General features: G+C 39.8%; 1 protein-coding gene and 1 non-coding gene across 3 annotated transcripts; one reads left to right on the top strand and one right to left on the bottom strand.

Moving 5' to 3' along the window:
• Nxt2 (nuclear transport factor 2 like export factor 2) lies at positions 1-26,603 on the bottom strand. 2 transcript variants are annotated; one of them, XM_037199217.1, is made up of 5 exons: positions 26,389-26,603; positions 11,070-11,163; positions 10,052-10,138; positions 1,241-1,385; positions 1-469 (listed from the first exon to the last, which is right to left on the bottom strand). In XM_037199217.1, the coding sequence occupies exons 2-5, from the start codon at positions 11,121-11,123 to the stop codon at positions 288-290; spliced, it is 468 nt and encodes a 155-aa protein (XP_037055112.1). In that variant the 5' UTR covers positions 11,124-11,163; positions 26,389-26,603; the 3' UTR covers positions 1-287. The 2 variants fall into 2 exon arrangements, with proteins under 2 accessions (XP_037055112.1, XP_028732733.1); XM_028876900.2 differs by lacking the exon at positions 26,389-26,603 and adding an exon at positions 12,178-12,380.
• LOC114698337 lies at positions 19,242-19,402 on the top strand. Its single transcript, XR_003735338.1, has one exon. It is a non-coding gene; the product is annotated as a U1 spliceosomal RNA (small nuclear RNA).

Genomic DNA, 26,603 nt, shown 5'->3' with positions numbered 1-26,603 from the left:
TTCACAGTGAGTATCTTAGTACCTGGATCATGTTTAATATTATCCCAAGAGCACCAGTAGTGGAACGTATACATAAGGCACGTAAAAAACTATCTTTAAAGTTGTTAGGGGCAATAATCCAAACTGGCAACTGCTCTAGCAAAAGTGCTGCTAGGAATAAAAAACATATTACATGCATTTTGTTTCAGCACATACTGGTATATAGTACTTATGCAATGAAATATATTCACCCACATTAAACTTCTCCTACTGGAATTAATGGATGTAGAGAATGGGCTTTTGCTCCTTTAAGTGCTAGCCCAATCCTGAAAGCGGAAGCAGTCACTTGCGATCTTCCACACAGTGTTGTTAGGAGTGCTGTGTGCAGTCAGCAGGAAGTTCTGGTTGAAGAAGTGTTGTTTGTTTCCGTCAAACTTCACAGCTCCACTGGTCACAACGAGAACTGTAGTCTGCGACTGGGTAGCTTGCTCTTTAGCAACACAAACAAGAGAAAGATAGCAACTTACATGTCTAAATAAGCTTATGATGCAATGCGAAAGTTTTTTCATAAATGTTCTGCACTTGGAGCATGCATCCTGAAGTCAAAAGTTGAATATGAAAAAAAATTGAGGTGATTTTTCTATCCAGAAAGATTTGTGGGGTACTCTTAAGTTTCAAAATAAAAATTATAAATCTAACAGGGCCATTTGTTCCCTATATGTGCTAATATTTCATTAGATATCTAACATCATTCACAGTTTGCTTCTTAAGCCATTCTTCAGGAACTATACCGGGAAATATCACTATAAACAACTACTTAAGATAGTAAGTACTCCATCTAGAGGTAAACATTATACACTACATCAACTACTGAATCAAATTCTGTCATGTCCCAAGTCATTCTTTCACAGAATACGGTTCTCTGAAATGTTAACAGAACCTCAAACATATTAATCTACCATACAGCATAGACTTTTTTTTCTGTAGGCATTCTCCTTTTCAACAAAAATCACATTTAGTTGTAATTCCTCATATAAATTGTAATAACCAATAATCATACACTATCTAAACTGGATAGTTCTCCAGAGTAAAAAGCCTCTAAAAGTACCAAAACCTGACTGTATAAATTACTTTTCATGACACTTCACTTACTCAAATAAGTAAATATATCTACTATTAAAAGTTATTGCTGCTTTAGGTGTGAACCTCAATGTTTACTAACAGCAAATAAAGGAGATGCTTTGAAAGATCATGATCTTACCATGAACTGGTTGGCAGTCCAACATATTGATCTGGAACTCACTGGAAGGCAACATCTCAAAAAAATTAGTAAGGGCTTCCAGCCCTGTAACAACATTTCCATTCCAGATTAGAGTGGCCTTGTCCAAATACAGCCTGACAATTGCCTAAAAATAAAGGAAAACTTTTAAATTTTTTTTCCTGCAACATTTTCTAGAAATGCATTAGGAGATTATAGATGAAATGTAAACATTTTCATGACTTTGTCTCCATCTCCACTTCCTTTGTCACCTTGCTACTGGAAAACAAGGTGACCGTGATGTCTATCTTGCCTTTAATAGGTATTATCCGACTCTATAAACATGGCAATTCATACAATTGTAATATTTCCACTTTAGATTCAATGAGAAAAACTTGCATTCCTCAAATAGTAAGAGTTTTGAGGTTTTGCTATTTGAAAATGAATTAAATGATTACAAATCCCAAGCATATGCAGTCTCAAACTTGTTTTTATGTTTCTCATTTCCAATTCGGAGAATTAAGCCCTTAACGCACTTTAATTCTGGTGACTAAATACATAGGAATCATTTGATGCTTTGATGCAGGGACTAATTCATGTTTTAGTATTGCCACAGTAAATACAAAAGAATCAGAAGCACTTAAGTGGAGTGACAACAATAAATGTGATCAGGTCCAAACGAGACAACAGCTAACAGCTTTAACTCTTTTGGGTCAAGTGACACATTACTTCTTTTATTCTCAAAGTGAAACTGGATGAAAAGGCTCACACATACCCTTGCACTGATAATGAACTTGACTCTGTTGCACCACAGCGTTTCACTATGTTGCTCTGGCTGCCCTGGAACTCACTATGTAGGCCAGGATGGCCTTGAATTTAGAGATCTGCCTGCTTCTGCCTCCCAGGTACTGGGATTAAGCACCTGTGCTACTAAACCCAGCAGACTACTTTAGTTTTGAAAGCACCAAGAGAGGGCAAGTGACAAATACTCATGACAAGGGACAATAAACCTCTGCGGTCACAGCCTTTCCCACCTCCTGATCCACGTCAGCAATAGCAACACATTGTATCTTGTTTCTTTTTTTGTTGTTTAAGTTTTTCGAGACAGGGTTTCTTTGTATAGCCCTAACTGTCCTAGAACTAGCTCTGTAGATTAGGTTGGCCTTGAACTCACAGAGATCCGCCTGCCTCTTCCTCCCAAGTACTAGGATTAAAGGTGTGCTTCTTTCTTTAAAAAAAAAATTCCTTTTCAGATAATACAAGAGTCCTATACTGGTAGGAAACCAAGGCAAGACTATTTGATCACATACTGAAATAATTCCTTTAAAAGAGTTGAGGAGTAAATTACAATAAAAAAAATCTTGGAGTAAATTACAATAAAAAAAAGACCTTGATCTACTAAAAGTATCTACATCACATGGATCCTTATTTTGAACATCAGCTACAGCTGTGAACTGTTGGGAATCTCCCTTGGAGCTGCCCTCTCCAGAAGCTGCCCAAAGAGCCAGCCAAGCAGCGGCTCCACCTCCGGCAGGTATTTAAGGTCTGGCCCACAGACTTCCCCTCATGGGTTTCCCTCATGGCTTCTCTTCTTTTCTGGGACCATCTGGGAATGTTTTGCTCAGATTAAACCTGGTCTTATTAATTTGGCCTGATCTGACTTATTGCATTGTCGGAGGTATTCGATACTGGGAGATTTTTACTTATCTGAGTCAAGCCTTTCCATGACCATGCAGCATGGCCATGGGAAGCCATTCTCACACACCCCCCCCATCATCTGATGCACCAGACTGACTTGACTTGGTAAGCCACCCACTTCCAAACCAAAATGCCTATAAGAGATTCAGGATCCCTTCCAAGACTTTGACCCTCTGTGCTGAAGACTTCCAGAGCACCTGCTAAGGTCATTGCAACACCAGGTAGCTCCAGCCCCGGGCCCATTCCAGAATTCTCCTGTCCCGAAGATGTTCCACACTGGAGAGACAATTGCACACCATTCTTGTCAGCAGGCTTACAGACCGGATGCAGTTTTTGTAGCCTCCAGCCCCCCAGAATAAGCCTTGTGAATGGATGCTTGCAGGTTCAGTCTCATCTCCAATTGCTATGCAATTTATCCAAATTAGATCCCTCATCCAGGTTTAAGAGCATCACACCCCTTTTCTCGCCCACCAGCATGCCCTTGCTGTTTCTCAGCATCTCTGCCCCTGCCCCTTCACTCTGCTTTTGCTGCATGCCGGTACATCTTCCTCTCTCCTACAAATCTCTTTCCCTGCTTTCCTTCCATCTCATGCTTTTGTTGATGGTCTGTGTCTCCACCCTCTCCCCCAGAGTTCCCTGCTTGCCACTGCCTGCCTCTTATGCCTGCAGTAGTCTGTCTCTGTTTGCTCCCTCCCTCCTACCGACGCTGTGGGGTGGGGGTCCCTTTTTCCCATCTGGCAACCCCCCCCCCATCGTACTGTGCTGAAATTCTACCCACCCGCTCTGCCCTTAACCATTCTGTTCTCTTTCAATAAACTCTGCTACACCTTCCTCTCTCCTAAAAATCTCTTTTCCCCAAATCCTCCACTTGCTGTTCCAGCTCAGGCAGCCTGCTGCTACTGTTTTTCATCCCCTTCTCCCAGCCTTCTCTGGGCTCAGTGCTGGAGGAGGCATTGCTATTTCGAGCCCAGCACCGTGGCGGACAACGCCCGCCTGCCTGCCTGCCTGCCTGCCCAGGCCAGGAAATGTCTTTACTATGCTTTCTTACATTCTGCTTATTCTGTAAACTCTTATTTCAGGATTTTTAACTGGGCCCTCTGACATGGATGGCTTCCTGGGGAAAGTTTTGCTCATCTTAAGTCCCGTCTATTTCATGGGTATGGATAGAAATGTGGTTACAGTGTGCTTGTTTTGACTGGTTTTGAATGCCTGAGATTATGTGTTCCATGTGTCTTGGCAACAGCACAGCTATGTTCTCTCACAACTAGCTACTTGGGCTCAGATTTTGTAATGACAGAAAAAGTTATTTTATCCCACTCTCCCTTATTATGAAGAAAAATAGTTAAGAAATTGGGTATGGTTAAAATCTTTAACAAAAAGTCACTTAAAACTGCTAACTCCAAATTTAAAACAACCATGTGGACCATCTGCCATTAAGACAGAGAAGAGATGACCATGTGGAAGTGGGTCCACCAGGAGCCATTGGGTCTCCAAGTTATTTTGGATTAGGATAGATTTCTGTATGATCATCCCTGTCCCGTCCTAAAAACAAGGTTTATAAAAGATAGGATGTAAAACAACGCTGGTTTAATGAGGTATTCAAGCTGTACCTCTGTACATTCATGTACAGGGATGTATCCTGCTGGCAGCCAGATTTTGTAACCTAAGAATAAAGCCCTTGATTTTGACTTTAAAAAACACTAAATTGTCTGTAATGTTAAAACCTGGTTTTGCCTTATGATTGTATCTTAGGACCACAGCTGAAAACTAGAGACTAAAAAATATTCCTTCTAACCTTCTTGCTTTTACTAACATTGGTAAACTGTAACTAACTGGGTGAACTCTAAGTCCAGATTTAACTTATAAATGCTCTCAAAGTTAAGTCTAAACATTTGTCTAGTTTAGAAATATCTAACAGATTTTGTTCCGCTGATCAAGTGCTTCAGAGATCTGAGAATATGGCATTTTAATGAAAAATCTTAGAGAGACATGCCGACCCCTAGCAGCATCCTGTATCTCCTCCAAGGCCACAGAAGAACTTGCACCTTGAAGCTTGCTTTAAATGTGGCAAAAGCCAGCCATGCAAACAAATCCTGCTTTGCAACCACTGCCAAGAGCCTATTCAGATGGAAAGAACAGGACACAGGGAAACTGACTGCCCAGCTTTGCCAAGGCAAGGCAGGTCACTCTCCCCAAACCCCTACCCCAAAGGAAAGCTCTGTCAGATATTCTGAGCTCGGCAGCTGAAGACAGGTACTGCTTCTGGGACTTCTGTCCCCCCCAACGACCATTGAGAAACCTCGAATTGCCTAGGTAACTGGAAAGCTGTCTCATTTCTTACTTACGCTTCTCAGATCTGGGGGTGTTTGATGATGAGGGTACTTATAAACTGATAGAGCACTGACTACAGACAGTTTTCAGAAGTTTTTAAACTTCTGTGGATTTTACTGCTCCCAGCTTTTAGAGAGAGGTTAGCATTAGAGAGGGTATGGAAGCCTGCAGGCATTTTCAACTCTGTTCCTCCCTTGCTCCTCAGCCTCCCTCCCTCCTCCTCTGTCACTCACTCAATGTCTTCTGTTTAGTAAATTTCCTCTGGTTGTCCTCTATAGACTTAAAGGTGTGTTTCATCGAGCTGAAACTAGACCCTAGGAAAAATGTTCACACCTTTTAACCCAAAGCCATAGCCTTTTGCTATGACACCAAGATATGAATCTGTTCCAGTTGTTTTACAGACACCTCCAGGTTTCTGCAGAGGTCTACTCTTTTCCTCGTGCCAAGGCCAACCCACATGGGGGCCCTTCAGATATGCCAGCCCCTGCACTAGCTCTGAAGACACAAACCGGGTGAGTACTGACAGGCTGATTTCACCTACACACTCATTCATAAAAAGCTCCATTATCTCTTAACTCTTAATGACACCTTTACAGGATGCACTCCCCACCTCCAGGGAAACAGCAAGATGTGATGGGTCAGGTACTTTTGAACACATCATCCATCGATTTGGCCTGCTATCCCCTGAAGCTCCTGGAACATCAGTGCTGGTACCAGCTTTCTAGACTCAAAGGCATATCTGCTCTTTCAACTGGCTCATTCACCCTTGCCTCTTCTGTACAACCAGGGCACATTTCTGTTCCATTTTTCCCCCCATGGCTAGTCCTTTTCATGGGGCCAGTGTTAATAATCTATTTTTTTCCTCCTAGCAACTTGTCTTCTCCGCCTCCCCATGGAACAGATGCCCAATGTCTCCGGGATGGTAGTAAACTGAATGCTTCTTCACCCATACCTCCCGCTGAGCGTGTCCCCACCAACTCCCCCGCTCCACATCATCCCATGCCAGCAGGGAGCAACTCAGACTTGTATCTGAGTCTATATATACCCTAAATGGTTGGGATGTTGGGGAATCTCCCCTGGAGCTGCCCTCTCCAGACACTGTCCAAAGAGCCAGCCAAGCAGCGGCTCCACCTCCAGCAGGTATTTAAGGTCTGGCCCACAGACTTCCCCTCATGGTTTCCCCTCATGGCTTCTCCTCTTTCCTGGGACCATCTGGGAATGTTTTGCTCATATTAAACCTGGACTTATTAATTTGGCCTGATCTGACTTATTGCATTGGTGGAGTTACTCACTACTGGGGAGATTTTTAGCTATTATGAACCTTAATCAGAAATTTTCCATTAGTATAGAAAATAAAAGAGGAAAACCAGGAGACATCCCCCAAAAATATAGACCGTTCCATACTAGCACTGTTTATTTAACTATGTTAATTCAAGGGACAAAAAAAAAAAAAAAAAAGATCAACTACTTAAGTACAGGTATGCTGGACCCAATGTTATGTGCAGTATTTAAATTAATTCCTGAGCTGGGGATACCGGACAGTGGTAGAGCACTTGCATTGTATGTTAAGGCCCTGAGTTCAGTTTCCAGCATTGCAAATGTTTTTTCCTACTTACAAGTAAAATGAGGTTATGAAAAGTTAAGGCTTTGCCTAAGAGCATGGTACTAGGGAAAGGCAACTTATGATGTTATTCCAGAGCTGACATCCCCACTAATACCTTGCCATACAGTCTATAAGCAACTTGTTTTCGTTTCTTATTATATTATGTTTTTTAACAACAATATAATAAAAAGGGGGTTCCTTTTTTGGAAGGTTTTATCTTTCCTAGGGCAAGATGTTTTTTGGCAACAGAAAAATTATCTTTTAATTTAAAGAATTCTTTTGAAATTCTGAAACTAAATATACCTCGGTAAGTGTGGATAAATATACCCATTTCCCTGTTCTCTTTATATATAAATTCAAGGTTTAAGTGTTTTTATTTTTAGATCACAAATACATGCACTTTGAATTTCAGCCTGCCTTTTGCAAGTGGCTTTTACATTTAAATCATTGTAATTCTTAGGTGTCTGCCTCCAGTGCAACCTAGAGCAAGGAGGGGAGGGGCAGTCCTGCTCTCATACCCTCAGCTCTGGGTCCTCCACACTTATATTGCCAGGGTCAGCTCTATTGTTTTGACCAGGGAAGGTGCATGGCCCTCTCTCCTGATTGCTGTAGGGGCATACAGGGAGAGGGAGCGGGGGTGGGGATGGGAGTGGGGGTGGGGGTAGCGGGGTGGGAGTAGAGGGTTGGGGGGTTGGGATGGGGGGTGGGGTCAGCACTCCTACTCTCATGCCCTCAGGGATGGCTCACCTGTCACACACACACACAACAGGGTCAGCTCTAGTGTGCTGCCCAGGCGGGGTCCTGCTCAAATCTTTTATCTTAACTCCACATAACTTCAACTCTTAGAGATTTAGAAAACAAGTTTCAACTATAGTAACCTTTTGAATTTACTTAGAAAATTTTAAATCTCTTAACTATGTTTTTAAAACCAAAACAACAAAAATATCCATTTTATTTAAGAACACTCAAAAGCTGATGTCCAAGATGGCATGTGCTAGATGGCAATTACAGTCTAACATTCTAACATGGAATTAAGACATTTGGTTCAAGAAAAAAATATTTTCCTTTCATGCCAGTAAGGCAAGTGTGCCTTTAGTAAATTATCATTTGAAAATATTGTTATTTCTATTTTTATTTTTTCATGCCTGTTCAAATGAAAAGCATGTGTTGGTCTTTATAAGTTAACTTGGACTGAATGACCAAACTGTCTGATAAACTATCACCTCTCCTTATTCAGGAGGTCTCTCCTGTCTGAATCTAATCTTTATCAATATGGATGGTATTTACAGCTTTTCTTCTCCTTTGGAAACAAAGGCAAAATCTTCCCTAATGTAACACACATATCCAGGTTTCCATTCCGAGGTCAACACATCTTTAAAATATACATATGCATACCATATGAAATGACTACTTCCTTAAATCTCCTCAAATCCAGTATTTCTATAGGGTTCCATTTAACTTCTAACCTTGGGGATATCTGCTGGTAGTTCTTGTACAGTAACTGGAGAAGCTAAGGTCGGTTTTCTCACAACCTTGTCCCACCCCTCTTCAGTTTCACCATGTGATGGCATGGTTGGTTCTTGTCTAAATTCCTCCACATCTGAGCATTTTTCTTATTTTCATTTATAAGTCTTCTAAGGCTTGTATCTTATCACTCTACTTTTCATATTTGGCATAATTATCAAACCAATTTTCATATTTGGCACAAAAACCAATATGGCTATTAAGGATAAAATATTAATTTACAGACTGATAGTAATTATAATTGGTACTATGTCAATCTCAGTTAACTCATTTATCTTTTCATTTTCTGCTTCTATTCATTCTTTTTTTTTTTTTTTTTTTTTGGTTTTTTGATACAGGGTTTCTCTGTGTAGTTCTGCGCCTTTCCTGGAACTCACTTTGGAGACCAGGCTGGCCTCGAACTCACAAAGATCTGCCTGGCTCTGCCTCCCAAATGCTGAGATTAAAGGCATGCGCCACCACCGCCCAGCCTTCTGCTTCTATTCTTAAGCCATCTAAAGCAGCACTGTATAGGATCCTAAAGCCCCATATTATATTTCCCATCCTTAACATGGGGGAAATTTTTCCTTTTAATATTACTTAAATTCTCTCCTTGAGAACTTCCCAGGTGTCTTACCAAATCTGATGGCTTCTCAGTTTGTCCACAGCTGGCATAATTTCTCTGTCTTTGTGGTTGTGCCCCACATTGGGTGCCAAATGTTGGTTTTAATAAAATCTTAATTGTTTGATTTTATCAATAAAGACACAGAAGCCAGATTCTGGGGTGAAAGCCTGCTGGCTCAGAGAGAGGCAGAGAAAGCACTCAGCTGACCTTTCTCCTCAGCTGACATCCCAGAAGCCTCCCCCTTCTCCTATGCCTCCTCAAATAAGACTCCTCAAACTGAATGTCCTTCCTTTCTACTTCCTATGTGTCTCTCTATCCATCCTCCTGACTCCCCCTTACCCTCTATGTTTTTTTCATGATAATCCTATATTCACTTCCTGTCAACTGCTCCACCTCTTGACCTATGGTTGACTTTATTTAATCCTGTTTATAACATTCAAGCAGAAAACTTTTGGGTTAAAAGTGTGTGCTAGGGGGCTGAAGAGATGGCTCAGTGGTTAAGAGCAGGGATGCTCTTCCAGAGGACCTGGGTTCAATTCCCAGAACACACATGGCAGCTCACAAATGTCTGTAGTTCCAGTTCCAAGGGACCTGACACCTGTGGCAAAACACCAATGCACATGAAACAAAAATAAATAAATTTTAAAAAAAGGTGTGTGCTAGGGCTGAGCCACACCACAACTAGAAACAGGTTTTTCCAGTAAATCATGAAATCTCCAGGTTTGAAGTATGATCAAATATCCTGCAATATTATATTTTTATTATTTAAAACACTTTTTAAATTTAAATATATTTTGATCATATTTTTCTCCTCCCCCAAGTCCTTCTAGATCCTTTCCCTAACTTCCCAAGTAGTAGTTTCTTAAAAATCTGAACAAAAACACAATACAGAAACCTTTAAAACCAAGAAAATAAACAACATCAAAAAAGAAAAATAAAACACCAAACTCTAACCAAATAAAAACAACTCTTAAAGAATGTGTGCACAGTAATTACTTATGTGGGTCAGATAAAACGTATTTAAACAAAGAGCAACAGAGATTATAAAACTCACATGTCTTCTTTTGTCCATTGTCTCATAGTAAATATTGACAAATTCCTCAGCAGCTCTGCATGCCTGATCCACATAAGTTCTAAAATCCTACAAGAAAATTTTCACAAAGGTAAATCATAATCCCAGCAATCCTCCACAACACAACATATGCAACAGAAGTTACCAATTTATATTCATCACTATAAAGCTGCATGGGAAACCCACTATCACATAAATTTGAGTATTTTAAAGGTCAAGGCACAAACGTTTTCAGCTTTAAAAGCAAACTGCTGCTGGTTTAAGGTCTATGTCTTTAGAACATGTTCATCTCCCCCTTTTCACTCTTCACATATAACTCTGGGATCTTTGCTTGACAACTAAGTAAAGAATACCTCAGTATTTTACAAAACATTCACCCACAAAAGGACACCATTGAAACAGTAACTTGGGGGTGAGTGGTGGGTGTAGGTGTAGACAAGCTGTGAGGGGTGGATAGTCACTGAGTAGGTGCTGAGTTTCAACTTATGACCAAGCTCAAAAATTATTGAGCTTTCTAAAAACTGTTAAGAAAATTCTAAATGGCCTCACTCAGAAACTTTTCTTACATTATATCAACATTCACTACTGTTTGTAAATGAATTCCAAAAACCAAGAAACGAATCTCCTCAGAGTGTTCTTGCAAGATCCCTGATTAAGTAACTTTGCCACCACCCTTTTACTGAGAAAGTCCTTTTCCTTGAAATAAAAATAATTGCTATTCTTTATGAGTGATCAGGAGATTCTGATTTTTAAAGCGCCAATGCAAAGGCTGTCACTGTAAGCCATAAATGACTGAGCCCCCATCCACCCATGGTTGCTTTCCTCCCACCTATCATCTTTTCTAGGACGGTGGGGGAGGAGGGAGCAAGCCCTGCCCCAAGGGCTGGCAAGCCAGAACCTGATTCATCACTTGCTCAAGTGTCCAGGCTGTGCTCTAGCCTCCCCTCCCCTCTGCGCCCAGGCCCAAGCTCCTCAGCACCCTATGGTGGCATGCACTCACCACAGCCATGGCCATGGGGGAGCTTGAAACTGTATTCTCCTTGCGTTCCAACATTGGAGGTGTCACTACCTCTCCACGAGAATGGCTCCTTTGGCTGCGGAAGGATGAATGTTTAGCAAGAAAATGAAAGGCAGAAAAGGCACAGATTTTTCAACCTGCCCATTGTATCCCGGTGTTAAGGTGTTAAAAATCACCCCATGTTGCAATTTTAAGCAGCAGTTCCCTTCAGTTCCAACTGATTCTGTCCATCTGTTTTAATTACTTGCAAACTGTTTATTAGCATAAAAGAGAGAAAAAAGAAAAACCAACCAACAACAACAAAACAACAAAAAACACCCCCCCTTAAAAAAAAACCAAAAAACACCCTGTTCTTGTAATCTTAACACAGAAAACAAACAATCTCAATTTTCCATTGCGTACTTGCCCTGGCACAAGTTAAAAGTAAAGGGCCCGATTACCAGGATGTCTTTATTCCAGGAGGCGGGGCCAAAACTGGAGAGCCAATGAGAAACGGGAAAACCTAGATTAGTAACCAATAGGAAACGGGGGCAGAACTTGAGGAACGGCCCAGAAAACCGCCTACTGCACGAGAGGCTGAAAACCATTTAAAGTTCTAGAACATTCTCTACTTGAGTCTCTGCTACTAACGTCTTAGTTGGATACCTAAAAATTTTCCTCTGTTTAAAATACAAATATTTTACTGATTTCCTCCACACTGAGGGGATTAAATGTCAAGCACCTCCCCCAAAACGCCAAAAAAACACACCCCAAAACCAAAAAAACCCCCAAAACCCAACATCCTACGGTTTATGGTGTACAGCTTATTCAGCACAGCCTTATCAGAAACAGTTTAGTAATGACTACAAGCATTTTTTATCTATATTCAATTATTTAAGGCAACTGTGAGGTAAATGTTATTTTATCATCACATTATTAAAACAAACCGACCAACAAACAGGATTACGAAGTGACTAAGATTTAAGCTTAAGTAATGAAAATGCCGGGTCAAACTGGCTTCAGTATCCTGGCACCATTTCTTAAAAACGGTTAATCCCAAAGCGGCCATGACAGACTTCTAAGTTCGAATCAAATATTTCTATAAACTTACTATCTGTAGCTTGTTTGTGGATCCTGAGAGGAACAGCCAGATCTTCCATAACGTTTGCCCTCATAGGACCAGTTATTACTGTATTTTTTCATATTTTTATTCTCTGCTGAGCACTCACGACCGCACCCACAGCAACCGCCTTCTCTTCTGACTGCGCGCGACTCAGCTTCAGTCACTTCCGGTTTGCCTGCTATGATGCTTACTGCCTTTATTTTATTACTTCCGGGGCAGCTACTCCCACGTGATGCTCCACTGTTCTTCATATACTAATAAGTCACAGTTTTGTAACTTCTGCTCTACAGTTATGGAGCTGAAATTATACACGTGTAATCTTACTAATAGTGAAAATGAGACTGTTCTGCATGCTTCTCATGTTTCTCAGACTCTCAAGTCTAAAATTTAGCCGGGCGGTGGCAGCGCACGCCTTTAATCCCAGCACTCGGGAGGCAGAGGCAGGCGAATCTCTGTGAGTTCGAGGCCAGCCTGGGCTACCAAGTGAGTCCCAGGAAAGGCGTAAAGCTACACAGAGAAACCCTGTCTCAAAAAAAAAAAAAAAAAAAAAAAAAAAAAAAAAAATTTAAACTGATTTTTGTACAGTTTATTTCTAATCTATATTTTCTTAGTCAGCTATACATGAATCTGCGTTATTTAATTATTGATTTTTGGTTCTCTTATTATTGTTCCTTGCTGCAACAAGTATTTATAATCATTTACTGTGCTCTGGGCATTGTGGAACGTGCTCTCTGCCAAGCAGTGAACATAGTGGACACAATATCTTTACAAAGCTTACGGACAAACAAGAGCGGCAAACAATCAAGTAAGTATTAATACATTTTAAAGGAATTCCAAGTAATGAATTCTGAGTAGCTAGTTTTGGCCTATCTCTAAAACATTTTCTACTTCATCTTCTTTCTCTCTGCATTATTAACCTCTCTTCCTTTTTCCCTCTCCCCCTCCACCAGCTCCCTTGACTTTTACCTCCTCTAAGTTTAGTTATGTATACAGTGCAGAACACCAGAAAAGGGCACTAGATCTCATTACAGATGGTTGTGAGCCACCACATGGTTGCTGGGAATTGAACTCAGGACCTCTGGAAGAGCAGCCAGTGCTCTTAACCTCTGAGCCATCTTGCCAGCTCCCTCCTCTAAGTTTAGTAACTCTATCCCCACACCCGCAGTTCTCCTAATATTTAAAGCCTATCTTGATGTGGTTTTATTTTTCCCAGAGTTCTCTCCCAAATTTAAGAAAGGCTAGTAAACTATGTTTTTCCACAAAATGACTCCTGTTCATTATTATATTGGTGTTGGCTTTTCTTGAATGAGGGAAGGTATTTTATATGATTTCATTCAATCCTCACAAAACACAGAGAGGTAGATATTAATATGACCCATATTTTTAAGAATTTGAGATGAAGCTCAAAGAGAAAAAAACAAATCAAAAACCTTTGCTAAGATGACATGGCTCTGGGCTGGAGAAATGGCTCAGTAGTTAAGAACACTTGTTGCTCTTGCAGGGGACCTGGGTTCAGTTCCTAGCACCCATATTAGTCAATTTGCAACTGTCTATAACTCTAGTCCCAGGAGATCAGACATCTTCTGGCTTTTTCTGGCACCAGTATGCATGTGGTAAGTCTTCATACATTCAGGCACATTCACATACATACAAACATTTTAAAACAAGCTGACAGCGAGTGGGCCCAGAATTTCAGACCCAAACTGTCTGATCAACACATTGTGCTGTTTGTTTATTCATTCACTTATATATCATTATTTCTTCTTCTTTTTGATTTGTTTACTCCATTTCTACCTGTCCTTCAGGTAACTGGGCAAGTATGATCACTTTTGTGAAGCTTTCCCTCATTGCATTTTTCTAGAAACATAGTGTATAGGATGCTACTCTTAGGACTGTAGATGTGGCTACTGGGATGGACAATAATGCTAAAGGAGTAGAGAAGAGCTGGGACTTGTGAAAGGGATACTTGAGTTAGAAGAGGAATGAAAACTCGGAGTTTCACACTGATTGTTCTTGCACATCATTTTGTCTTATGATAGGAGAATGGCTACACTGAGGTGTCACAAAAGTGTGAGGCTGGGTAAAATGATGGCATAGAAATAAATAGTGGGCTCTGATTGTTGAAGGTTTGAACTGAAAATATTTGAAAAACCCATTGGATGTGTGTTGGGGCGGGGAGGACAAGAAAACAACCAGTAGGAAAGAAAACAATGGGTGGGAAATGAGGTTCATCTTCACTAGATAATAGTGCAATTGTTAAAAGTATGAAGAGTGACTAGGAGCTGTATTAAAGGACTTCTTATAAATAAAAATAGCATTGTGATTAAACACACTATTTTTTTTCCATCAGTCTGAGTTCAGTTTCTAACCATGCTGCTGACTAGCTCTCTGACTTTGAAGAAATTACCTAGGCATTATAAAACTCAGTCTTTCAACCTGTAAAATGGAAATAATATTAGTATATATTTCAAAGCATTGCTGGGGTAGACAAAATGGCTTATCGGAAAAGGAGCCTGGTACCAAAACTGATGAACTTCAGTTCAGTCCCCAGGATGCACATGGTAGAAGGAGAGAATGAACTCCTACAAGTTATCATCTGACCTCCACATTCTCATCATGGCATGCATCTCCCTCTACCCCCATACAGATAATTATACATAAGTAAGTGTATTTTGAAAAGCCCATTGTTGTGAGAATCAAATGAGTCACTCAGAATCCCACGTGTTCTGTTTGAAAAATACATTTTCCTTTACATATCAGAGATTAGACAGCCCAAACTCTGATAAAATGACGTTGGGAGAGATTAGATAATCTGAGAGGTAGGGAGCAGCATCACTACACTACAGGAGAGAGTTGGGAACTGTGGCAAAACAGACTGTAGGAGCAATAGTTGGGGTGGGTTAGGATTCCTTGTAGCTGTATTGTACAACAAGTTCTTCTATAGTGTAGATCTAGGGGAATTAAGGTTCTTGGTAGTTACCACAATCTTTCCTTGAATCTTTCTCTTGCATCAGATTTGAGCAGTAATAATCTAGAAAATGGGGGTGGGGGTGGTCTGAGTAGTCAGTCACTTGCTCTCAGGTCTCTAATTGGAAAGCATCTTATTCATACTGAACAGTGTTCTGAAATACTTTGATTTAGACATACTTTATATACAATGTGAGCTACTCATTTAGAGCATACAGTTCCAAGAGCTTTCATACAGTCACAGATTTATTCAAGCATTATTATAAATATGTTTCCCTTCATCAGCTGATTATTATTCACCCTTTCAATGCAGCTCTTGGCAAACACTAATATTCTGCCTCACTCCAGGCATCTACCTATTCTGTACATTTCATGGAAGTGGAATTGTACAAATTATCTTTGTACAACTTGTACAATGTACAATTGTACAAAAGTTTGGTATCTTTCACTAAGAATATTTTTGAGGTTTGACCATTTTATAGCACATGTCAAGACATCATTCCTTTCAATTTGGAGAATAATATTCCACTATACATACACAACACATTTTATCTATGTATTCATCCATTGATTGTTATTTGAGTAGCTTTCTCATGTTGGCCATTTTAAATAATGCTTCTTTGAATATTCTTATTAATTATTATGTGGGCACATTTCAGATACCATGTAGTGGAATTGCTGAACCATATGGTAACATACTTAATATGTTAAGAAACTACTAGCTTGATTTCCATAGTTGCCTACATTTTATATTCCATCCCAGAATATATAAGAGTTTCCAGTTTTCTGTGTATTCCCCAATACTTTTGTCTTTTGAAGTACAGCCATCCTAGTGAATATGAACTAATATCTATATAATGCTCCAATAATTATGGGAGTATAAGTAACTTTAAAGAGTGGTGTTTTCATTGCCTGTTGATATATAACAGCATTCACAGTAGCCATGATATGAAATCATAGGTATCCACGAATGAAAGAATGGATAAACTGTGATATGTGCATATGTGTGGACATAATGGAATATTATTCAGTCTTTAGAAGGAGAAAAAACCTTTGTGAAAAAATACTATGGTATCTGTCTTAGTCACTGTTCTGTTGCTGTGAAGAAGCACCATGACGATATCAACCCTTATAAGAGAAAGTATTTAATTGAGGATTTAATTAATTGAATTTAATTAATTGCTTACAATTTCAGAGGATTAGTCTATTATGATCATGGTGGGAACATGGCAGCAGAACATGCTGCAGAAGTAGTTGAGAGCTACATTCTGATCTCTGGCAGGGGAGGAAGGGGCAGGCAGGCAGGCAGGCAGTGGGCAGGCAGAGACTGGTCTTGGAAAGGACTTTTGAAGCCTCAAAGCCGAGTGACACACTTCCTCCAACAAGGCTACATCTCCTAGTCTTTCTAATGCTTTCAAATAGTGTCCTTTTCTGGTGACTAAGCATTGAAATATATGGACCTATAGGATACATGTTTATTCAAACCAACACAGTATCTAATAACATATATGGTCATTAAAAATATTTTTTTAAAAGAAAGAGATCATGCCATTTGACAAAATATGAATGATAAGTAAAATAAGCCAGACATAGAAAGAAAAATACTGTGTGATCTCTTTTACATGTCAAATCTAAAAATTGTCATATGCAGAGACTAAAACTGATTATTGGGAACAAATAGGGGAAGGAATGGGGAGATGCAGGTCAAAGGACACAAAGTAGCAGTCTAGAGAGCTAGCACACAACACAGGTTCCTAGTTAGTCATAGTACATTGTATTCAGGAATTGGGGAAATGAATAGATTGCAGATGATTTTGTTATAGAAGGAAATTGGGGAACTGTGAGATGAGTAGTATAGTGTCTACTTTAAATAGACACAATGAAATTTATATTTAAAATATTCTCTAGTAATCACCCATTTCTTATTTGTATACTCATTTTTTTAGATTTGATATTCCTGTGAAGAATATGTTATAATTTTCACATATTTAACACCCTAACCAGTGACACTCAATTAAAATCTTATAGAGTATGTGGTTGAACCCGAGTGACCAAATAAAATTTCTTCCCTTTGTAAATCTCCCTACATCCCCATTCTGAATCCATTCTGAAAGAAGTGAAGGTGTGAATTAATTTCCTGTAAAGGGAATTATTTTTTCCTGTGACACAGAAGTGAGAGCATAATCCATTTTCACCTCATTACATTTCAATTGCCTCCTCTATGGGGCATTCACAAGTCTTATCTTCAAGGGAGAACAATTCTTTCAACTCCCTGCTGGAAACTTTGCCTTCGATTAATTATTTCCAGAATAAAAACATGTAATAAGGCTTTTGTATTGGTTGAATTCTCTGATATCAGGAAATCTTGTTGAGACTCTGGTTCATCCAGTCTGCAAATTTCTTAGAAAAATATGATTATGATTGCTAAGATATTGCCATGGAAGATTCTGACAGAGATGAGCATTTAATTAACTAGATGACAAACTAAAATTTGAAAAATTCCTTGTCTTGCTTTGCTCTACCAGTGAAGTCTTCTTCATACTAAGTATCCATTTCTTTTGTATTCTTTCCTTCCTACCAAGTCCCAAACTTCACCCTTCCACAAACTCCAGTCAAAACAAAAAAATTATGAAGACAATACATGATTCCTCTTCCTGCCTTCCCAAACAGAAAGAATATGTAGTTATGGACCTAATGTCATGGTTCAGTTTTTCTGTTACCTTTAATTATATTTTCTGATAACATAAATATATTAATGTTTTCAGTAACAAAGTATTTTATGGTAATAAGAATTGAACCCAGCATTTCACCTGTGCTACATAAGCGCTCTACCACTGAGTTATGTCCCTAATTAATATTTTTAGTATTTGTCTGGTATAACTTTATTCCATTGTTTTATTTTCAATGTTTCTGAATTCTAGTATTGATACATTGCCTTTTCTTTTCTTTCATTTTTTCTTTATTAAGAAATTTTCTACTCACTCTACATACCACCCACAGATCTCACCTCTTCCCTCCTCCCACTCCCCAGCCCTCCCTCTCAAGCCACCCCACATCCTCACATCCCCTAAATCAAGGTCTCCCATGAGGAATCAGCAGAGCCCAGCACACTGAGCCTAGGCAGGTCCAAGCCCCTCCCCACTGCACCAAGGCTGCACACCACAGGCACCAGATTCCCAAAAGCCTTCTCATATACACTGCCTTTTCAAAATTGCATATATTTAACAACAAGTAAAGAAAAAGAGGCCAGAGGCCATGGATTTGAAAGAGAGCAAGGGATTGGGAGGTACATGGCAGGGATTGGAGGAAGGAAAGGGAAAGGGGGAAATGATGTAATTATGTTTTAATTTAAAAAAATGAAAAAAATGCACATAGTTGTGTCATAGGTGTATGCCAGGAAATATTCCTAAAAATAAACAAACAAACAAAAAACCCATAGTGGCAGCTGGGTGTTGTGGTAGCATATACCTGTAGTCCCAGTACTTGAGTGGCTGAGGTGGGAAGGTCATTATTAGCTTGATACCACCCTGGGCTACATAGTGAGTTCCAAACCTGTCTGGGCTACATAGTGAGACCCTATCTCAGTCCAACCCTCAAAGATGGATTTAGTTACTATATTAGTCAGTGTTCTACAGAGTAACAGAATTTATAGAATGAATCTATGAATCTACCTACCTACCTAGATATATAAAGGGGATTTATTAGAATGACTTACAGATTGTGGTCCAGCTAATCCAACAATGGCTGTTTATATACAGAAGGTCCAAGAATCCAGTAATTGTTCAATCTATGAGGCTGGATGTCTCAGTTGGTCTTCAGTATACACTGGAATCCCAAAGAAGTGGGTTTTATACTAGTGAAGAAATGGACTTGCTAGTGAGGTGAGAGCAAGCAGGCAAAGAGCAAAAGCTTCCTTCTTCTACATACTTATATAGGCTTCCGATAAAAGATGTGGTCCAGATTAGAGGTGGGTCTTCCCACCTGAAAGATCTGGATTAGAATTGAATCTTTCCATTACAAATTAAGCAAAAATCCCTCACAACTGGGCCCCTCCATTTGGGTTTTAATTAATTCCAGATGTAGTCAAGTTGATGGTCAAGAATAGCCATCATCAAGCAGGTGGTTTTCCCAGGGCGAGGCTCACCCATTGCACTTGGGGTGTGTTGACCCCTGCGATTTCCCCAAATGCGGGAAACTCGACTGCATAATTTATGGTAGTGGGGGACTGCGTTCGCGCTCTCCCCTATGAAAAAAAATTAAAAAAAAAGAATAGCCATCATAATTACAGTAATTTGCATAATTTCAAGTGTATAATATAATTGCATTGCCCCAGAATGCTCCTTCTTGTCCTCTCCCAGTACATACTTCCTAAAGGTACCTATAATCACTTATTTCGTTTTAGATAGGACTTGACTGTTATTGCTCTTCATAGAAATGACATTAATTAATATATATTTTTTAATGTTTGATTTTTTAAAATGTAATTTAAAAATTTTAATTGACTAATAGGTGCTGCAGTGATGACTTAGCGGTTAAAATACTAATTGTTTTTATATATCACAGAATAACTATATCAAATACATCTATCTTTGACATAATTATTATTTCTGTCAAGAAAACATTTAACATCAATCTGTCATTTACAATTTTGAAATACAGTAGGCTTTATTATTAACCCACTCTCACTTTGGTATTCAACAGGTCTTGAAGAACACTTGATCCCCCCCCCACTGGAAATTATTGTGAGATTCATCCTTGTTGTTTTATATTAATTTGTATTATTTGTTTATATAAATGTATCACAGTATATCTGTTCCCTCTCTTAGCAACTGACCTTTGCATTGTTTTCCATTTGGAGATGTTTTACATAAAGATGCTGTGGATAACCATGTGAAGAGAACTTTTCTGCTTTCTGTATAGAGTTGGAATTGCTAGATTATACTGTCCAAATATGATTAGCTCTATGAGATTCTGGCAGATATAATTCAAATTGATACATTAACCAATAGTCTTTTTTTATTTATCTGTTTTGTTTTTTGGAATGGGATTTCTTTGTGTAGCTCTGACTATCCTGGAACTTGCCCTGTAGACCAGGCTAGCCTTGAACTCACAGAGATCCACCAGCTTCTTGTAGCATGAATCTTAAAAGGTCTTATTAATAAAAACAAACCTGAAGCCAGGTATTGGGGTGAATGCTGGAAGATCAGAGAAGTAGAACAAGCCACAGCCACCTCACCTTGCCAGTTCCTCAGCTGATCCTGTTTCCTCAGTATAGAAGCCTCTGAGTCCTCGTCCAAATGGATCTTAGCTGAACTGCTGCTCAAAAGCCTAAAATCTTAACCAGGTTCTCCTTACTGGTTTTCACGCCTTATATACCTTTCTGCTTCCTGCCATCACTTCCTGGGATTAAAGGCATGTGTCACCATGCCTGGCTGTTTCCAGTGTGGCTTTAACACTCAGGAGATCCAGTGGATCTCTACCTTTGGAATGCTAGGATTAAAGGTGTGTGTGCCACCATTTTCTGGCCTCTATATCTAGTGGCTGTTCTGTTCTCTGACCCCAGATAAATTTATTAGTGTTCACAATATATTGGGGAACACAATATCACCACAGCTTCTGCCTTCTGAGGCACCACTACTGCCCTACTCAAGAATCTTTAAAAATTCTGCTTACTCAACATTTTTTTTTCTGTGGTTGGTATTTTATTTTGAACTCTTCTGGAGGATGTGTGTTGGTCACAACCATTTTGATTTATGTTTCTTGGTAGGTAATGAGTTGAGCTCCTTATACTTAATTGTCTATTTATTTGCTCTTTATAGAGAAAAGGCTATTTGCATATTTTACTCAATTAAAAATCAGCATTCTATCTGGGTAGTGGTGGCTCATACTTTAATCCTTGCACTCAGGAGGCAAAGGCAGGTTAATCTCTGTGAGTTGGAGGCCAGCCTGGTCAACAGAGTGAGTTCCAGGACCTCCAGGGCTAAACAGTGAGACCCTATCTTGAAAAACTAAAAAGCAAGCAAACAAACAAACAAAAAACAAAATCATCAAAAAATTGGTAGTCTGTGTTTCTAAAACTTGATTTATAGATTTTTTCTATATTATAGTCATATTTTAAAAAGATATTGTAATTCTCCCTTTCTTATTTATATACTTAGATTTTAGTGGATTTAGTGTTCCAGAAATTACATTATGCAATTTTCATATATTGAACACCAAAACCATGTATGTACTATGAATATCCTCTTTAGATTCATGGCTTTCCATTTTCTTCTCTCTCTGGTGTGTTTTGATAAGCAGAAAGTTTTAATTTTGATGAGCTTATAATTTGTTACTTTCCCTTTGAATGATTGTGTCCCAGTTTAGAAAGTTGACTAACTTGGAGGTCTTTAATATATTCTGCTATATTTTAGCAGTTTGTGTTCTTTAATAAGGTCTTTAATATATTCTGCTATATTTTAGCAGTTTGTGTTCTTTAATAAGGTCTTTAATATATTCTCCTATACTTTAGCAGTTTGTGTTCTTTAATAAGAACATAGTGTTATTTGAAGCATGGATCAGGTAAGCTTTTATTGCAAAGACTATCCTTTCCCCTGGTAAACAGCAGTGTAGTCTTTATCATAAGTCAGGGTTCTGTTTGTTTGTTTGTTTGTTTGTTTGTTTGTTTTCAAGACAGGATTTCTCTCTGTAGCTTTGGAGCCTTTCCTGGAACACACTCTGTAGACCAGGTTGGCCTCAAACTCATAGAGATCTGCCTGGCTCTGCCTCCTGGATTCTGGGATTAAAGGCACTACCACCGCCAGGTGCAGGTCTTTGTTTTACAAATGTCACTCAGTTCCACTGTTTTTTTTTTTTTGTATCTGAATTACTGTCTTAATCGTTAGATATTCAGAATATCTCTTAAAAACTGAGAGTGAAAATAAAACCTTTTCTTTGGTTTTTCAATGTTTCTTGCCTGTTCTGGGTCTTTTGCAACTTGTTATAAAGTTTCAAATATTTTTCTGATTTCCCAATAAATTATGTTATGAATTGGGGTTTGATTGCATTGAATATTAGATCAACTTAAAGAAATTAAAATTATAATAATATTGATTTTCCAAAACAATGACATGACATCTTTTTTACTTATTTTGGTCTCTGGTTTCTCTCAGTAATGCTTCCTATGAGAGATAGTAAACAACTTTTATTAGATTTCTTCCAGAGTAGCTCAGATTTTTATGATACTGTAAATGGTCATGTTTTCTCAAAAATATCTTCTTTAGATAGTGTCTCCGTATAATCTGGTCTGACCTGGAACTCATTCCAAAGCTAAAGGTGCCCTGAACTCACAGAAATCCTTTGCCTCAACCTCCCAAGTGCTGAGATTATAGGCTCGTAGTAACAAATCTGGTCAATCTTTTAAAAGTATTTCTAGTTGTTTGCTGATAATTATATACACATGCAAATGATTTTGTCTGTTTAATTTTATCTAGCACTTTGTTGTGTTCACATAAATATTTTAATAATTTGTAGATCTTTTAGATATGTAATCACTTCGTTTTGGTGGGCAACCAAGAGAAATGGCCAAAGCCTGAGTTGTTTTATGGGCCTCTGGGGCTTCCCTGTCAACTCATGGAGATGTTTCACACCCCTGCATTTGAATTTTTGTTTAGTAATCTATAGATTCTGGGAACAGCTTTTTCCAGCAATGGTGGGTACATATTTCTCACTTTCTCTTTTTTAAATAATTTTATTAATTAATTAGTTTATTATTTGTGGTTTTTCAAGACAAGGTTTCTCTGTGTAGCCCTGGATGTCCTGGAACTCTCTTTGTAGACCAGGTTGGCCTTAAACTCACAGAGATCTGCCTGCCTCTGCCTCTCCAGTGCTGGGAATAAAAGCCTGCACCACCACTGCCTGGCTTTAATAAATTATATTTTTAACTTGGCAACAAGTTAGTAAGTTTCCATATGGCCTTTTCATTCCGTTTTGCTTTGATTAACCCTCTTGGTGCCCCCTTGTTTTCTCCCATCCCCAGCCCTCCCTGATTAAACCTTTCAATCCCCAGTGTTCCCTCTCTCTATTTTCTACTCCCCCCCCCATGCCAGTCCTCTTAAGCCAACCCTGTTTCAGTGCCTCTCTAGTTTCCTGGCTTCTACGAGGACTCGAATTTTAACACACAGAATTAAAGTCTCTACAGTTGAGGGGAGTTGGAGGGTGGGTAACCAACGATCTTCTTGGTGACTGAACAGTATTTTTGTAGAGATACACATCTAATTTATCCATTTGTCTCTTTTTTTTCTTTCTTTCTTCTCTTTTTTTTTTTTTTTTTTTTTTTTTTCTTTTTTTTTTTTTTTTTCGAGACAGGGTTTTCTCTGTGTAGCTTTGTGCCTTTTCCTGGAACTCACTTTCTTTTTTTTTTTTTTTTTTTTTTTTTTTTTCATTGTAGCCCAGGCTGGCCTCGAACTCACAGAGATCCGCCTGGCTCTGCCTCCCGAGTGCTGGGATTAAAGGCGTGCGCCACCACCCCCCGGCCATAGTATTCTTTATATGCTTCTTTTTATTAAATTTTATTTATTTGTGGTATGGAGTGTGTGTGTGTGTGTGTGTGTGTGTGTGTGTGTGTGTGCGCGTGTGTGCGTGCATGCATGCCTGTGTGTACACATGTGCATACTTGTGCCACAGAGCATGTGTGGAGGTCAGAGGACAACATGCAGGAATAAATTTTCTCCTACCATGTGGGTCCCACTTTTTCCTTTAGCTTTATGTGGGTCTCAGATTGAACTCAGGTCCTCAGGCTTGGTGGCAAGTGCTTTTATCAGCTGAGCCATCCTGTCAGCCTTATTTTTCATTTTTATATCTGTAAGACGTGTCTTCACTTTAATTTCTTATTTTAGTGATTCACTTTTTCTCTGTTTTCCTTGTTAACTTTGGCAACATTTACCTATTTGTTAATCTTTTCACAAAATAAACTTTTTTTTTTGTTTTGGTTTTTACCTTCCTGAGACAGGGTTTCTCTGTGTTACCCTGGCTGTCCTGGAACAAAATTCACTTTGGATCTGATTAATGCTCTCACGTTTATTCCCTATTGACATGTGTGGTAATCTTCAGTATTCCTTTCTGCTTAGTGACTTTGGGTTCTTTTGCTCTTTTTTCCCCTAATTCCTTGAGGTGAAAAGTTACTGATTTCAGATGTTTCTTCTTTTTTTCCCTTTTTTTGATTCTTTGTGGATTTCACATTGTGTATTCTGAACCCACTTACCTCCCCATCTCCTCGATCCTGCCCTCTACCCTTGCAACCTCCCCCAAATCAAAATCAAATTATAAAAAAACCCAAACAAAACAAAGAAAAAATAAAATAAAAATAGAAATAAAAACAAACAGAAAAAAAGAATTTTGTTGTGTGGCCCGTTGAGTCGCACAGTTTACCCTTCAGTCCATTCATCTTTACTTGCAAGTGTTCATTGCCACAAGTCATTGGTCTGGCTCGAGGCCTCTGGTTTCTGCTATACCACCAATACTGGGCTCTCACTGGGATTCCTCTTGGATATCCTGTTGTCCTGTGTCATGGAGATCCTGCAGCTTTGGATCTGCAGGCCCAGCCCCTTCACCTGCTCGTGCAGACCATAGATGAGGTGGATGTTCAGTGGGCTAACTTATAGCCCTGGTTCTGGGCCTGGGTATTGCTGGGTTGGTCAGCCCGCCAGCTCTCCCTCATTGCCACTACCTGGATCGTCAGCTAGCTCACCCACTGTAGCCTACAGCAAGGAATGGGGCCAGTTTTCCTGCTCTCAGGCCCTCAGATCTGGGTCCCCCACACTCATATCATGAGGGCCAGCTCTGCTGTTTTGCCCAGGCAAGGTGCAGAGAATACAAGGGATGGGTCAGTTTTCCTGCTCTCATTACCCTCAAGGCTGGCTCACCTGCACCCCTGACAACAGGGTCAGGTCTAGTGTGCTGCCCACTTGAATGCAGGGTGTGCTACAGCTGGTCTGGGCCAGGATTAGTTCTCTCACTCTCAGGACCCCAGGGCCAGCTCTCTCAACGGCCACTGGTAGCCAGGAGCAAAGGGGAGAAAGCCTTTTTTCCCTTCACCCATGCCACCACCTGGCAGATGAGGGGTGGGCAGGGCTCTCATGCCCTCACGCTCACAGGGTTGGCTCACCTGTGTCCCTGATCACAAGGTCAGCTGTGGCTGTTAGGTAGAACTGAATAGTATTGTAAAATAAAATAAAAAAAAAGAAAAAAAAAAAAAAGAAACAGAATTTTCTAAGGTGAAAAAAACAAACAAACAAACAAACAAACAAACAACAGCAACAACAACAACAAAAAAAAAAAAAAACCCAGAAGCTTCCAAAACGTTTCTAATTTCCCTGGTGACTTCTTTAAGAGCACACTCTTTAATTTCCATACGTTTACGGAATTTCAGAAGGTTGCAGCATTAGAAAGGTTGAGAACTACTGTTCTAGGTGCTGATACCTGCTCTTGTCTTTATTGTGTGGGTGACTTGTTCCTTGGTTTCTGTTGCCCTCTCTAGCTCTTTTTTTTTTTTTGCCTTAAAAAAAAAAAAAGATTTATTATGTGTACAGTGTTCTGCCTGCCAGAAGAGGGCGCCAGATCTCATTACAAATCGTGAGTCGCCATGCGATTGCTGGGAATTGAACTCAGGAGCTCTGGAAAAACAGCCAGTGCTCTTAACAGCTGAGCCATCTCTCCAGCCCCTAAAAGGGCTCCCCTGCCCCCCGTTTTTATTTTATCTGCATTAGTATTTTGCCTGCTTGTATATCTGCTTAAGGGTCTCAGGTCCCCTGGAACTGGAGTTACACATAGTTGTGAGCTGCCACGTGGGTGCTAGGAATCGAACCCAGATCCTCTGAAAGAGCAGTCAGAACTCTTAAGCACTGAGCCATCTCTCCAGCCCCCCTCCCTGGTTCTTATGAGGGTATGGTGACTGTGTGTTGCCTGCTAAGGAATTCTGGGATCCTGATAGGTGTGGCCGCTGGAGGTTCCCGGTAAAACACATTGCTGGGGTTGGGAGCTAACACTTAGGAATGGGGATGGACTAGATGGGGTAGGGTTGCAAGGCCACAGGAGGGAGGAAATCTGGGTGTTTCACCAAGATCCGTTTAGTCCTCTGGCAATAGGGGCAGAGAGTAAAGAGAGGCCGCTACAGGTAGTTTGCTCCAGAGCTGGGGTTGAGACTGAGGGATTGGGCATGGAGGAGAGGAGAGTGAAGATCCAAAGCTCACTTACCTGCTCAGTTGGTCTGCCTTCTTGCTTCTCTGTCAGTCTTGGATGGTGGGTTTGTGAAGGCCTAGAATTAACTTCACAGGCTCAGGAATATGCAATGATAACTCGAACAGATACCGAGCAGTGTCCTCCTGCAGACGTCCTATCTGCTGTTTATACAGGAAAGGAAAGCTTAACAGGATCCTGCCTGTGGTTTATGGCCCTTGGAGATATCCAGA

The sequence above is a fragment of the Peromyscus leucopus genome, chromosome X (assembly GCF_004664715.2).
Source record: "Peromyscus leucopus breed LL Stock chromosome X, UCI_PerLeu_2.1, whole genome shotgun sequence".
Classification (NCBI taxonomy): domain Eukaryota; kingdom Metazoa; phylum Chordata; class Mammalia; order Rodentia; family Cricetidae; genus Peromyscus; species Peromyscus leucopus.
This window is presented reverse-complemented; position numbering and strand designations above follow the sequence as displayed.